An 11,284-nucleotide genomic window follows, 5' to 3' on the forward strand; every position below is an offset into this window, starting at 1 on the left:
AGGGTCTTTTCTTCTTGTTCTCTCTGCAGCTAAGGGAAATGGAGGGCTCTCAAATGGTTCTGCTACAATTTCAAACCCAATATACCTCTCTCAACCATGACAGATATATTTAGGAAAGACTGGACTACACTTTCAGAGTTCAATCATGCAAGAGGAAAAAATTACAACAGTAAAATACCTACCTCAACCCTTTTTTTCTCCATAAATAATATTGATGGAAGGGAGATTGTATAGTCTTCTATCATGATCCTTCTCCCTCTGTTTCCTTCACTCTTCTTCAACAGCCTTCTCTTTGGCAGCCTGAATTATGATATCAATATATAAACATAAAAAATATTTTATGTATTTTAATTATAATGGAAGCGCTGGTGCTGGCTCCACCTCTTGAGCAAGACGTTCTTGCCCACGTCTTACTCTTCTATCCAAGTCCATTACCTGTAATTATAAAAATTGAAATTATTCATTAACATATAGAAGAGAATAAACTTAATTGACTGTCAGGAAACATGTAGGTAGCTTCCTAACTTTCAAGGATTGTCTTCCAACTTTCGAGATCAACCAACTGCAGTTCAGGTCCAAAGCAATGAAAATCTTAAACAAGATGTTGATTTCTAATAATACATAGCCATGTGCATTACTCTATTCCACTCATTCTAAAACCGAAATAAGATGTTATTAAACATAATCATAATTGCTTGTGATTTCTAATTTACAAGATTTGAACTAGTTAGCATGCAAACCTTGGGGGAAAATTCTTCTGTAAGATATACAGCACTAGAATTCAGCTCTGAAATAGTGAATTGAGGCTCAATTTTCGTATGTAGATACTTGAGTCCACGTGCAATGCCTATTATCATTTTCATACGCCTTGTCTAGGAGAATTGACATCTTTCTCCATCTGTAGTCGTAAATTTCATGTTTAATGAACTGGAAACGCCTAAATTATAATACACGAGCTAAGAATCATTGGTAAGAAAGTTGACTTACATCAATGTAGGTGCTCATGAAGTGTCCCATTTGAAGCATACTCAAAAACTAACATCCTTGTAAATGGAGTGCTCTCTCTGCAATACCCCAGCAGTTTTCCTGTATTCTCATGATCTAACCTTGCCAAGTCTGCCACCTGAATGCCATGATAGCATAAACATTAGAGAACTTAACTAAATATTTGTCTGCCAAATCTTGCAATTTCGTAAGCACTTAAATGTTTGCATTTACCTCTCTTTGAAAATAGAGTTCAAGATATCCTATCCAATGCTCCTCCTTGATGCAGAGGGAGATTACAGAAATCTCAGGTCCACCTTTCATGGTTCCCTTGTAGACCACACTGTCTGGTGATGACCCGATTATGTTGCTAAAGTCTTCGCAGGCAACGTCAAGCTCTTGTCTGGTATACCTTCTCACATCCTTCAACATCTCGGGGTCTGTACAGTAATAAAGCTAATTACATTGAAAAACGGCTCTATAAACATTAGTAAATAGCTAGTAAAACACAAAGAAGCTGAACCTATATATACTGTCATGCTGTCGTTCTGGCTTGTAGATTTTTTCCAAGGAATAATGATGGATGCTTTTTTATTCCCCCTCTGAAGGGCAGCGAGAAGAGCAATCAGAAAGAGAGAACCAATCATGGTTCCCGTTATTATTTCTAGAGCCAGAAGCCAAACAGGTTTTGATGCTCCATGATGCTTTGACATATACATATTAGGATTCACCAATGGCTGGCTTCTTGCAGGTGATGCACCAGCTATGAGATAATATTTCATAGTTAGTTACTTTACAAGAATAAAAAGGAGCACTAGGTCTTACGTTTCTAAGTATCACAGTAAATGACACTTTACATTTTAATCTATGAGATTATCTAGGAAGAGAAATCTTAATTACATTAATCATTTTTTAATGCTAAAAAAAGGTCATGTCCTGCATACCACATTGAATAGAGGGTCGTTGCTTTGCGTCTTTGTTCTGAATCTGAAGGCAGTTTCCTTGAAAGTATAAACTGATTGGCAGAAAACATATTTTTTAATGCAAGCAATTGGGTATGCTGCCAACTAAATAGTTATACGAAAAATTCGCTACTTTTAACTGAGACCAACAACAGAAGCCAGTTAAATTTGCATTTGTAGCATACCTGAAGAAATTATGGGTACTTTAAGGCATCAATTAACTAAAGTCAAACTTTGATTGGCATAACTAGCATTTTTCGAGGTTCACTTAACAAAGAATTATGCGAATAAGGATACAGAATGCCTTAACCAAAGTATACCAACTAAATTTTACTCACATCCCATTGATAGTTGAGGAAAAATTTGAACTGTCACCACCAGGAACTGGCCCTTGGAGCTTATTCCTATCGAGCCGAAGTTCTTGAAGGTATTTCAAATTCCCGAGCCCCGGAGGTAACCTGCCGGTTAGATCATTGGACTGCAGATTCCTACAAAAGAACACACAGAGAGGAATAAGTATAGGAGTCAACTAGAAAGAGAGTCAATATTTGTCTATCTATTCATCATGAATTTCTTTTTACATGTTCACAAGTTCAGTTAAATTTCCAAGCTCTGGAGGAATTGATCCGGATAACTGATTATTTCCCAAATCCAGCACCTTAAGGGACTTCAACATGCTCAACTCTTTAGGTATTATTCCTATGAGTTTGTTACTGCACAAAATTCTACAAACACGCCTAACCAGACCATCTAACACAACTTGCTTCCTAACTTTAACACCTAAAAAAAAGAAACAGGCACACAAATCACACTGAACCTCACTTTAAAAAAATCAAGCCAAAAGAGAGGGTGGGAGAATCAAGCCAAAGACACATCACCATCATCATCAATATATATATATATATATATATATATATATAAAAGAAAGAGAATTGGGTTCAATAACTACCTTTTGGTCTCTGTTAATTGTATTAAATCTTTTCTCAAGTCCATAAATACATTCAATATAGTAATTATCCCTCTCATTTTTATCTCCAACAAAACTACTCCTATCTATCAAACTTTCAAAACATGAAATTTAATGTCTAATTATAACAATATCTACAAAAATTTAAAACTGCAGCTTCAATGGGAGCAGATTAGCAGTATGACAATCAAGCTTCTAGTAATAATAATAATAATAATAATAATAATAATAATAATAATAATAATAACCAAAAAGCAAAAAAATCACCCAAAATCAGAATTAACCATAGAAAAGCAAGCCAAATTCCATATATTAAGATCAAACACTCAATACTCATGTGATTTTACCTTATCTTTTGAATTATTGTTTAAAATACGTAATCAATTTTAAAATGATACTGAATCAATTTTGAAATAGAAGAAAAACAAAATTTCTACCTATCGAGCAAAAGCAGAAGCAGAGTATAACTAAGCATGCAGTGATTTGAAAGATTTAAGCTATAATTTACAAACTGAAGCTGGAAAAAGAAGAAATAGCACTCACATATATGAAGCTATTCTCCTGCGCTTGGTTTTCATCATCAAACACTGTCATTATCAAAATTTACATCACATTTATCAAACACAACATATGCATTCATTCACACAGCAACGAGAATACATTTATTTTTCTTAAATAAAGAAAATCTAAATAATGTACTTCTTGTTCAATTTAACTATATTCGTATTAAAGAAGAGACTCATCACAGTATCAAAAAGTAGAGAATCGCACTTTTGGACCCTAGAATGTAAAAAGATAGAAAACTGACCTGCCGATCTAGAACGAAAGGGAGGCACTGAGGATTTTGGCGGAGAAGACACAGAGGATGGCAAGGAGGAAGCTGGAAGAGGAATCGCCGGAAAAGATCGCGACAGAAGGAGATGTCGCCGAAGGAGATCGCCTCCAGGTGTTGCCGGAGAAGATCGTCGCTGGAGGAGATGTCGCGGAGAAGATCGTCATTGAAGAATATCGTCACAGGAGGCGAATGCAGAAGAAAATCGCCGCTGGAGATGTCACCGGAGAAGATCGTCGTTGGAGGAGATCGGAGAACGTTGCTGAGAAGATCGAGTTTCACTTTCGGGTTTTACTTTTTCACTAGATAAGATAAGTGTTAGGTTTCCTTGGTTTTGGGCTTTTGGCGTTTTTTTTTTAATATTGGTTTTAATAATGGCGGTTGAAAACAGCCAAAATCACCAAAAAATGCCATTTTTGAAAAATTAATTATGGCAACATCATAAAATGCCATAATATAAATGCCATTTTAAACTCTTTTTTTTGTAGTGAAGAAGCAAAGGAGATGGCAGCGAGGAGTGACGCGTACGCGTGACTGATGCGTGCGCGTGATTTGGAGCTTTCCATGGCGACGCGTGCGCGTGACCGACGCGTCCGAGTGACTCGCGAAGAAGACCATCGACGCATATGCGTAACTGACGCGTACGCGTGACATGCGCCACGTGCAGAAAACGCTGGGGACGATTTCTAGGCCGTTTTTGACCCAGTTTTCAGCCCAGAAAGTACAAATCAGAGGCTGCAGAGTGAAGGAATCAAGTGGTCCACATCCATCAATTGAAGACTTACGGATTGCTATAATTAATTCTAATTTAAATTCACATTTGATTTTTAAATCGGAAAAAATATTATTTTAATTTTAGATTTTTTTTATTAATTAGGATTATTTATAAAAAGGGGATTCCATTAGGAAATTCTAGAGGGATTTAGATCTATCAGATTGGAACTCAGTACATTTTACCTGAATCCTTATTTTCTCTTTTCCATGAGCAACTAAACCTCCACTGTTAAGGTTAAGAGCTCTGTCTATTTGTATGGATTGATTTTATTGCTTTTTCTATTTTAATTTATGCATGGATTTATAATTTAAGAATTGTTTTCTCTCTTCATCTTATGAATTTAGGTGGAACGGAAGTATGACTCTCTTTCTATTTGAGTTCTTGTATAACTTGGAAAAGCTCTTTACTTGAACAATAGCTTGAAAACATATTCTCCTAAATTTTAATTATCTGGATTTAACGGGATACGTGACATATAATCCTTTTATTTTTGGGTAATTAGATTTTTTGTGGCATATAAACTAGAATTTGATCATGTAGTTTCTAATTGGAATTAATTGACCAAGGAATTGGCAGTTAATGAATTTTAGAGGAGACTAGAAAGGTCTAAGGAATTAGGGTCTAGTCACATATAGTTTGTCATAAATTAAATCCTACATAATTAAAATAGTTAGTAAGAAAAGTTAATCCAGAAAATAGATAACTCTGAAACCTTAACTGTTTTCCCATATATATTTCACAACTCATTTGCTGCTTACTTTCTGAAATTCTTAATTTACTGTTTAATGCTTTTGAATACCCAAACATTACTTTCTGTTTGTCTAACTAAGCCTATCAAACACTATTGTTGCTTAATCCATCAATTCTCGTGGGATCGACCCTTACTCACGTAAGGTATTACTTGGTATGACCTGGTGCACTTGCCGGTTAATTTGTGGGTTATAAATTCCGCACCAAGTTTTTGGCGCTGTTGCCGGGAATTGACTGTGATTAACAACTATTAGTTGTTTGATTGTTTAGATTAGGCATTTTAATTTTAATTTTATTTAAATATTATTTTATTATTTTTCAAAAAAAAATTTTCCTTGTTTTAATTTTTAGAATTCTGTTATTTCTTCTTTGCTTTTCTTTTTACCACATGGTGCGTTTAATTCTGTTTGGTGTTTTGTGCTAAGGAAAAATAATGGAGAGAGATCATATGGGTTACTACTCACACCCGAGTAGTGATCCACATCATTATGAATGGGGAAACTATCCAAATTTTGGTTGGCAAAGTCAAAACCAAAGAAACTTCAATGCTCCATGTTCCAACTATCAAGAACCACCATCTCCATATCCATACCAAGAACCACCACCTCTCTATCCATATCAAGAACCATCATCTTTCTACCCATATCAAGAGCCACTATCTACCTATTCATACCAAGAACCATCCTCTTTTTACACCTATCAAGAACCATCATCTCCTTCTTATTCATATCAAGAGCCACCTCCTCCTTATTCATCTCAAATACCATCAGATCTTGAGCTTCTCATGAAAGAATTCTTACATAATATAAAGACAAGTGTCAAAAATATAGAGAAGCATGTATAGTTGATTATCAAACCACAGGAAGAGGAGCAAGAAAATTCCTTCACAAAAGATATAATACAAGATCCTATAGAAGAAAGTGAGGAAATCAATCAAAGGAGTTCATACTCCAGTGAATTAGAGAACTTTTCATCCTCACACATGGAAGAAGAGGAAGATGCAAAAATAAAGGAGGAAGATGCACCCACAAAGGAGAAAGATGCACAACCTCCCATACCCTTGGTAAGCAATGAAGAAGAGATTGAATTAGAAGACGGCTACCAAGAGGAAGAGGTTGAAATTGAGAAAGCCTGCAAAGAAGTGGAAGAATTCAAAGAAGAACACAAGGGAGTGGAGCTTGCAAGACCTCTCCCAAAGCCATCACCATCCAATACAACATTCAAGTGGGTAAAATTCCTATCCTTAACCTTTACGTTCCCACTTGAATATGGGCTACTGGAGACGGATGGTCAACTTAGAGCTCTTTGTGGCATTAAGAGTAACAGGAAGATGGTTAGTGGTAAGAGTTGTCAAGCAAGGTTCAATATGGTTGCATGCTCCAAAAACTTGAACAAATCCTTTGCTATAAAAGATTTGGGTCCTGCAAAGATAATCCTTAGCATGATGAGTATCACTTGTTTTAGGAAGAATGAAAAACTGTAGTTGTCACAATAGAAGTATATTGAGAAGGTTTTAGAGAAGTTTATCATGAGTAGTTCCAAACCCGTTAATACTCTACTTGTTAGTAATTTCAAGCTGAGTTCGTGGCAATATCTTACAAGTGAGAAAAAAAAGAAGAAATGAAGAAGATTCCATATACATCTGTGGTTGGTAGTTTGATGTATGTTATAGTTTGCACCAGGTCGGATATTGCTTATACTATTGGAGTTGTTAGTTGGGTTATCTCTAGTCCTGGCAAAGAACATTGGCAAGTAGTAAAGTAGATTCTCAGATACCTTAATGCTACTTTTAGAGCTTGTCTATGACCAACCTGTATTGGATGGTTACACAAATACAAATATAGCTGGAGATCTTGATTCAAAAAAGTTTACTTCTGGTTATATGTTGACTTTTACAGGGAGAACTGTGTCGTGGAAATCTCGACTTCAAAAATGAGCTTTTTTATCTACTACAGAAGCAGAATATATTGATGTTGTTGAAGTTTCTAAAAAACTCTTGTGAATGAAAAAACTTCTGCAGGAATTAGGAATCAATCAAAAAAATTTGTATCATTTTGTGATAGCCAAAGTGTTATCCATCTCAGCAAGAATCTAACGTTTTATTCCAAATCGAATCACACATAGAGGTGAAGTATTATTGGATACGTCAAGCACTTGAGATGAAGTCATATGCACTTGAGAATATCCATATTGATGATAATAGTTCTACTACAAGAAAATGGAATATTTGTAACAAAAATTTTGTATCAAATTTAAAATTGTTACAAAAAACCATTTTTTTTGTAATAATAGTTGCTTATTGTTACAAAAAAAACTATGTTTTGTAACAATATTACAAGTTGTTACAAAACATCCAGATATTTTGTAACAATCTATTTTATTTTGTTACAAATTATGGTAGTTATAATATTTTGTAACAAAAAGTAAAATAGTTGCAAAAACTCGTAGTATTTTGTAACAAAATAGTTTTTTGTTTCAAAAAATCCAAATATTTTGTAACAAAATATTTTTTTGTCTGAAAAACTCAAATTATTTTGTAACAAAAAATTAATTTGTCACCAAATTCAACATTGTTTGTAACAAGTTTTTTTTTGTGTCACAAAATATATGTATAATTTATAATTTTTTTTCAAAATGTTAAAAACTTTAAGAATTAAAAAAATTGTCTATATATTTTTTTAAAATAATTTTATTTTGTGCAGTGTAAAAACCCAAGAGGTAATATCTATAGTGAATGTAAAAAGTAAAAAAACCCTAAGGTTCTCCTATTCCCCCACCTCACTCGAAGCCTCACACCCAGCCACTCTCAACCCATCGCGCCATCCACAAACCCTATCTACGAGGGAAAATGGAGCTGCTGCCGGAGGAAGAGTCACCGGCCTAGCCCCTGGGAAACGTCTCAGGCGGCGTCGTGGTTCTCCAGTCGCTCCTCAAATCTGCTTCGTCTACGCCACTGCTCAAATTTGCTTCGTCTTCGTCTCCGTGTCGTCCTGGCCGTCTAGGCTCCCCTGCGTTCCACCTTCTCTGCCTCCACGTCGTGCCTCTTCTGTATCTGCTACCTCCGTTTCTGTGGTCGTCTTGTTGGATGATTCCTCTGCTGGTTGTGTTCTGTCCGTGCCGAAGCTCTGCTCATACCAAAGCTCTGATCGTGCTGTCAGCTATCCTCGCCTGTGGCCTGCGTCTTCGACGGTGGAACGGCCCCAACCCGTCGCTGAGTGTGGTTCTGCTTCTGACATTCCTTACTGTAGAGGTGATTTTTTTCTTATATGTAGTTATTGTACACTAATTTTGTGGACTTCATTGTTGCTGTTTTATTGTAGGTTTAGAAGAGAAAAATTGATGCTAATTCCTAACTGTATCTGTATGTAAAAGTAGATGATTTAATATGTTGTTATGTTTGTTCTTTTTCCTTTGTTGAGGCTTGTATACTAAAGTTGGAAAACCTGAGTTACATAATAAAGCAGAAGAAGCTTTTATTAGCACTAAAAAGTTTGTCTCCTAGCTTGATAGTGAAATGATGAAGATTTAATAAAAGGGTCTTCTTCTGGTGTTGTGTTGCAGTCTTTAATTTCATCTGGTTCTGCTGTGCTTCGTTGGTCTGCTGCCGGTCTGCTCCGATCGTCTCCTCTGCTGAAGGTAAGTCCAGTTTAATGTAGTATTGAACCTTGATTCTGCTGATGTTGTGACTAAAAATATTAGTTTTATATCTGTTTGACTATATTAGTGTTATTAGATTTTGCTTTCCTTTAACTCTGTTCGATTCTGTTTTTTTTTTTACTTTTGTGTTTGTGAATTGAGTAAAGTAGGTAACTATTTGATCCTTAGTAACATAGAGATATGGATTAAATTTTGTTAATAATGTTGTGTATTTTACATGGCATTGAATTAGGATAGTTTATGCTACTCTGCTCATCCGGCATTGTCCTTTGCCTCTGCTGGTCTGATTCGGGTGTCCTTCTTCTCCTGCTGGTTTGGTCTGGTTTGATTACGTTTCTGCTAAAGGTAACTTCAGTTTATTTGAGTATTGTTAAATATGATGTTATCTGATAATCTTAGCTGAAATATTGAATCTTGATTCTGCTGATATTGTGGTTGAAAATATTGTTGGTTGATTATGCTGATGTTGTTGTGGTTGAAAGTATTGGTGTGTAACATGGTTGATTATCTGATTTTTAGGTTATTGGGAGAGTTGATATTTTTGTTCTATTTTTTATTTCTGGGTTTTATTATTTTGGTTCTATCTTTTGCACTTTTTTGGTGATTTTGAAAGTGATAGTCCCGGTGATGCTATGTTATGTCATGCTGCTCTCTTTCTTTTCACTCTTTACATCCTTCTATCCATTCTCGTCTCCTGCAGAAATTAGTCCAATGGTCAATTACCAGAAATATTGGGTTAATTTTGATAGGCGTACTCCTGAGTTTAGAAAGTGCCTCGATGAATTATTTTTGGATATTGCCTTCTCTCAACCCGGTGTGAAAAATCAAATACGTTGTCCTTGTCCCAAATACAACATTTTTATGTTCAAATTTAGAAATAAAGTTCATCATCATGTGCGCCAATGGGGGATAGTGACCTCTTATAAAACATGGGTGCATCATGGTGAGATACTTCAAGATACATCCACTATAGATGTGTCTGATCTAAATGAAATTGATTGTGAAAGGAAGAATGATTCTGCCACTTATGAGATGTTGCATAACATCTTTAGAGGAGAAACACTAGGGGAGATGCCGAGAGATTTCGCTACCAACATAGATGAAAATATAAAAGAAGAACCTCATCAGGGGGCAAAGAGGTTCCAGAGGCTAATGAGGGATTATGAGCAAAGCCTGTATCCGGACAGTGGGATATCAAGGTTATCTTTCATTATCAAGTTGTTTCAAATGAAATGTCGCTATGGATGGAGCAACAATTCAGTTGATGCTTTGTTGCTCTTTCTAGAAAGCATATTTCCAAAGGAAAATTCTTGTCCAACTTCATTTTATGATGCTCGAAAAGTGATTCGAGATTTGGGATTAGATTATGAGAAGATAGATGCTTGTGTGAATGATTGCATTTTGTTTTGGGGGCAAGAATATGCTGATCTTGATGAATGTCCAAAGTGTAAGCAATCTAGATGGGTAAAGGGGAGGGGGAATGAAAAGGATAACCTTCGGAAGAAGGTACCCCAGAAGATACTAAGATACTTTTCGTTAAAACCTAGGCTTCAAAGGATCTTCATGTGTGAAGAAACAGCGCGAGCAATAAGGTGGCACAAAGAGAAACGACTTGACAATGGAGTCCTAAAACACCCAGCAGATTCGATGGCGTGGAAGACATTCGATGAGGAGCACGAATGGTTTGCACGTGATGCTAGAAAATATCAGGCTTGGAGTTGCTAGTGATGGATTTAATCCGTTCGGCAATATGAACATTTCCTATAGTACTTGGCCAGTTGTTCTCATTCCATATAACTATCCTCCTTGGATGGTTTTGAAACATTCAAATTGGATGTTATCTCTACTTATTCCAGGCTCTAAATTCCCTGGCAATTCTATTGATGTATACTTAGAACCGTTAATTGAAGAGTTGAAAGAATTGTGGGAAGGGGGTGTTGAAACATTTGATGTGGTTCAGAGACGGAACTTTAAATTGTCTGCTGTAGTTTTATGGACAATAAATGATTATCCAGCCTATGCTATGTTATCTGGTTGGAGCACTAAAGGTGCACTAGCATGTGCGTGTTGCCACTGAGAAACTAGTTCTAAGAGGCTGAAACATGGACACAAGCATTGCTATATGGGTCATCGCCGCTATTTGCCGCATGATCATCCGTGGCGAAGAAATAAGAGTTCTTTCGACAATATCAGGGAACTTGGCGAAGCACCTAAGCCACTTTCTGGTTATGATGTCGTAGAAGAATTCAAGACTTTTGAACAAACGGAGTTTGGGAACAATACTAAAAAGAGAAAGAAGTCTGAGCATGACAAGGTGGCTGGAAATTGGAAAAAGAAAAGCATTTTTTTTAGTTTCC

At 36.0% G+C, this 11,284-nt stretch overlaps 1 protein-coding gene and 1 pseudogene across 1 annotated transcript; one reads left to right on the forward strand and one right to left on the reverse strand.

Moving 5' to 3' along the window:
• Positions 872 to 3,507, reverse strand: LOC107607611 (annotated as a pseudogene).
• LOC107607612 lies at positions 9,639 to 11,004 on the forward strand. The gene is made up of 2 exons (XM_016309543.1): positions 9,639 to 10,617; positions 10,784 to 11,004. The coding sequence occupies exons 1-2, from the start codon at positions 9,639 to 9,641 to the stop codon at positions 11,002 to 11,004; spliced, it is 1,200 nt and encodes a 399-aa protein (XP_016165029.1).

The sequence above is a fragment of the Arachis ipaensis genome, chromosome B07, assembly GCF_000816755.2.
Source record: "Arachis ipaensis cultivar K30076 chromosome B07, Araip1.1, whole genome shotgun sequence".
Taxonomy (NCBI): Eukaryota; Viridiplantae; Streptophyta; class Magnoliopsida; order Fabales; family Fabaceae; genus Arachis; species Arachis ipaensis.

Excerpts from the sequence above, each read along its gene's own strand:
- LOC107607612 (XM_016309543.1), top strand. The coding sequence starts at position 9,639 with ATGGTCAATTACCAGAAATATTGGGTTAATTTTGATAGGCGTACTCCT. Across the intron at positions 10,618-10,783 it reads GGAGCACGAATGGTTTGCAC|GCTCTAAATTCCCTGGCAAT; the intron begins GTGATGCTAGAA and ends TACTTATTCCAG.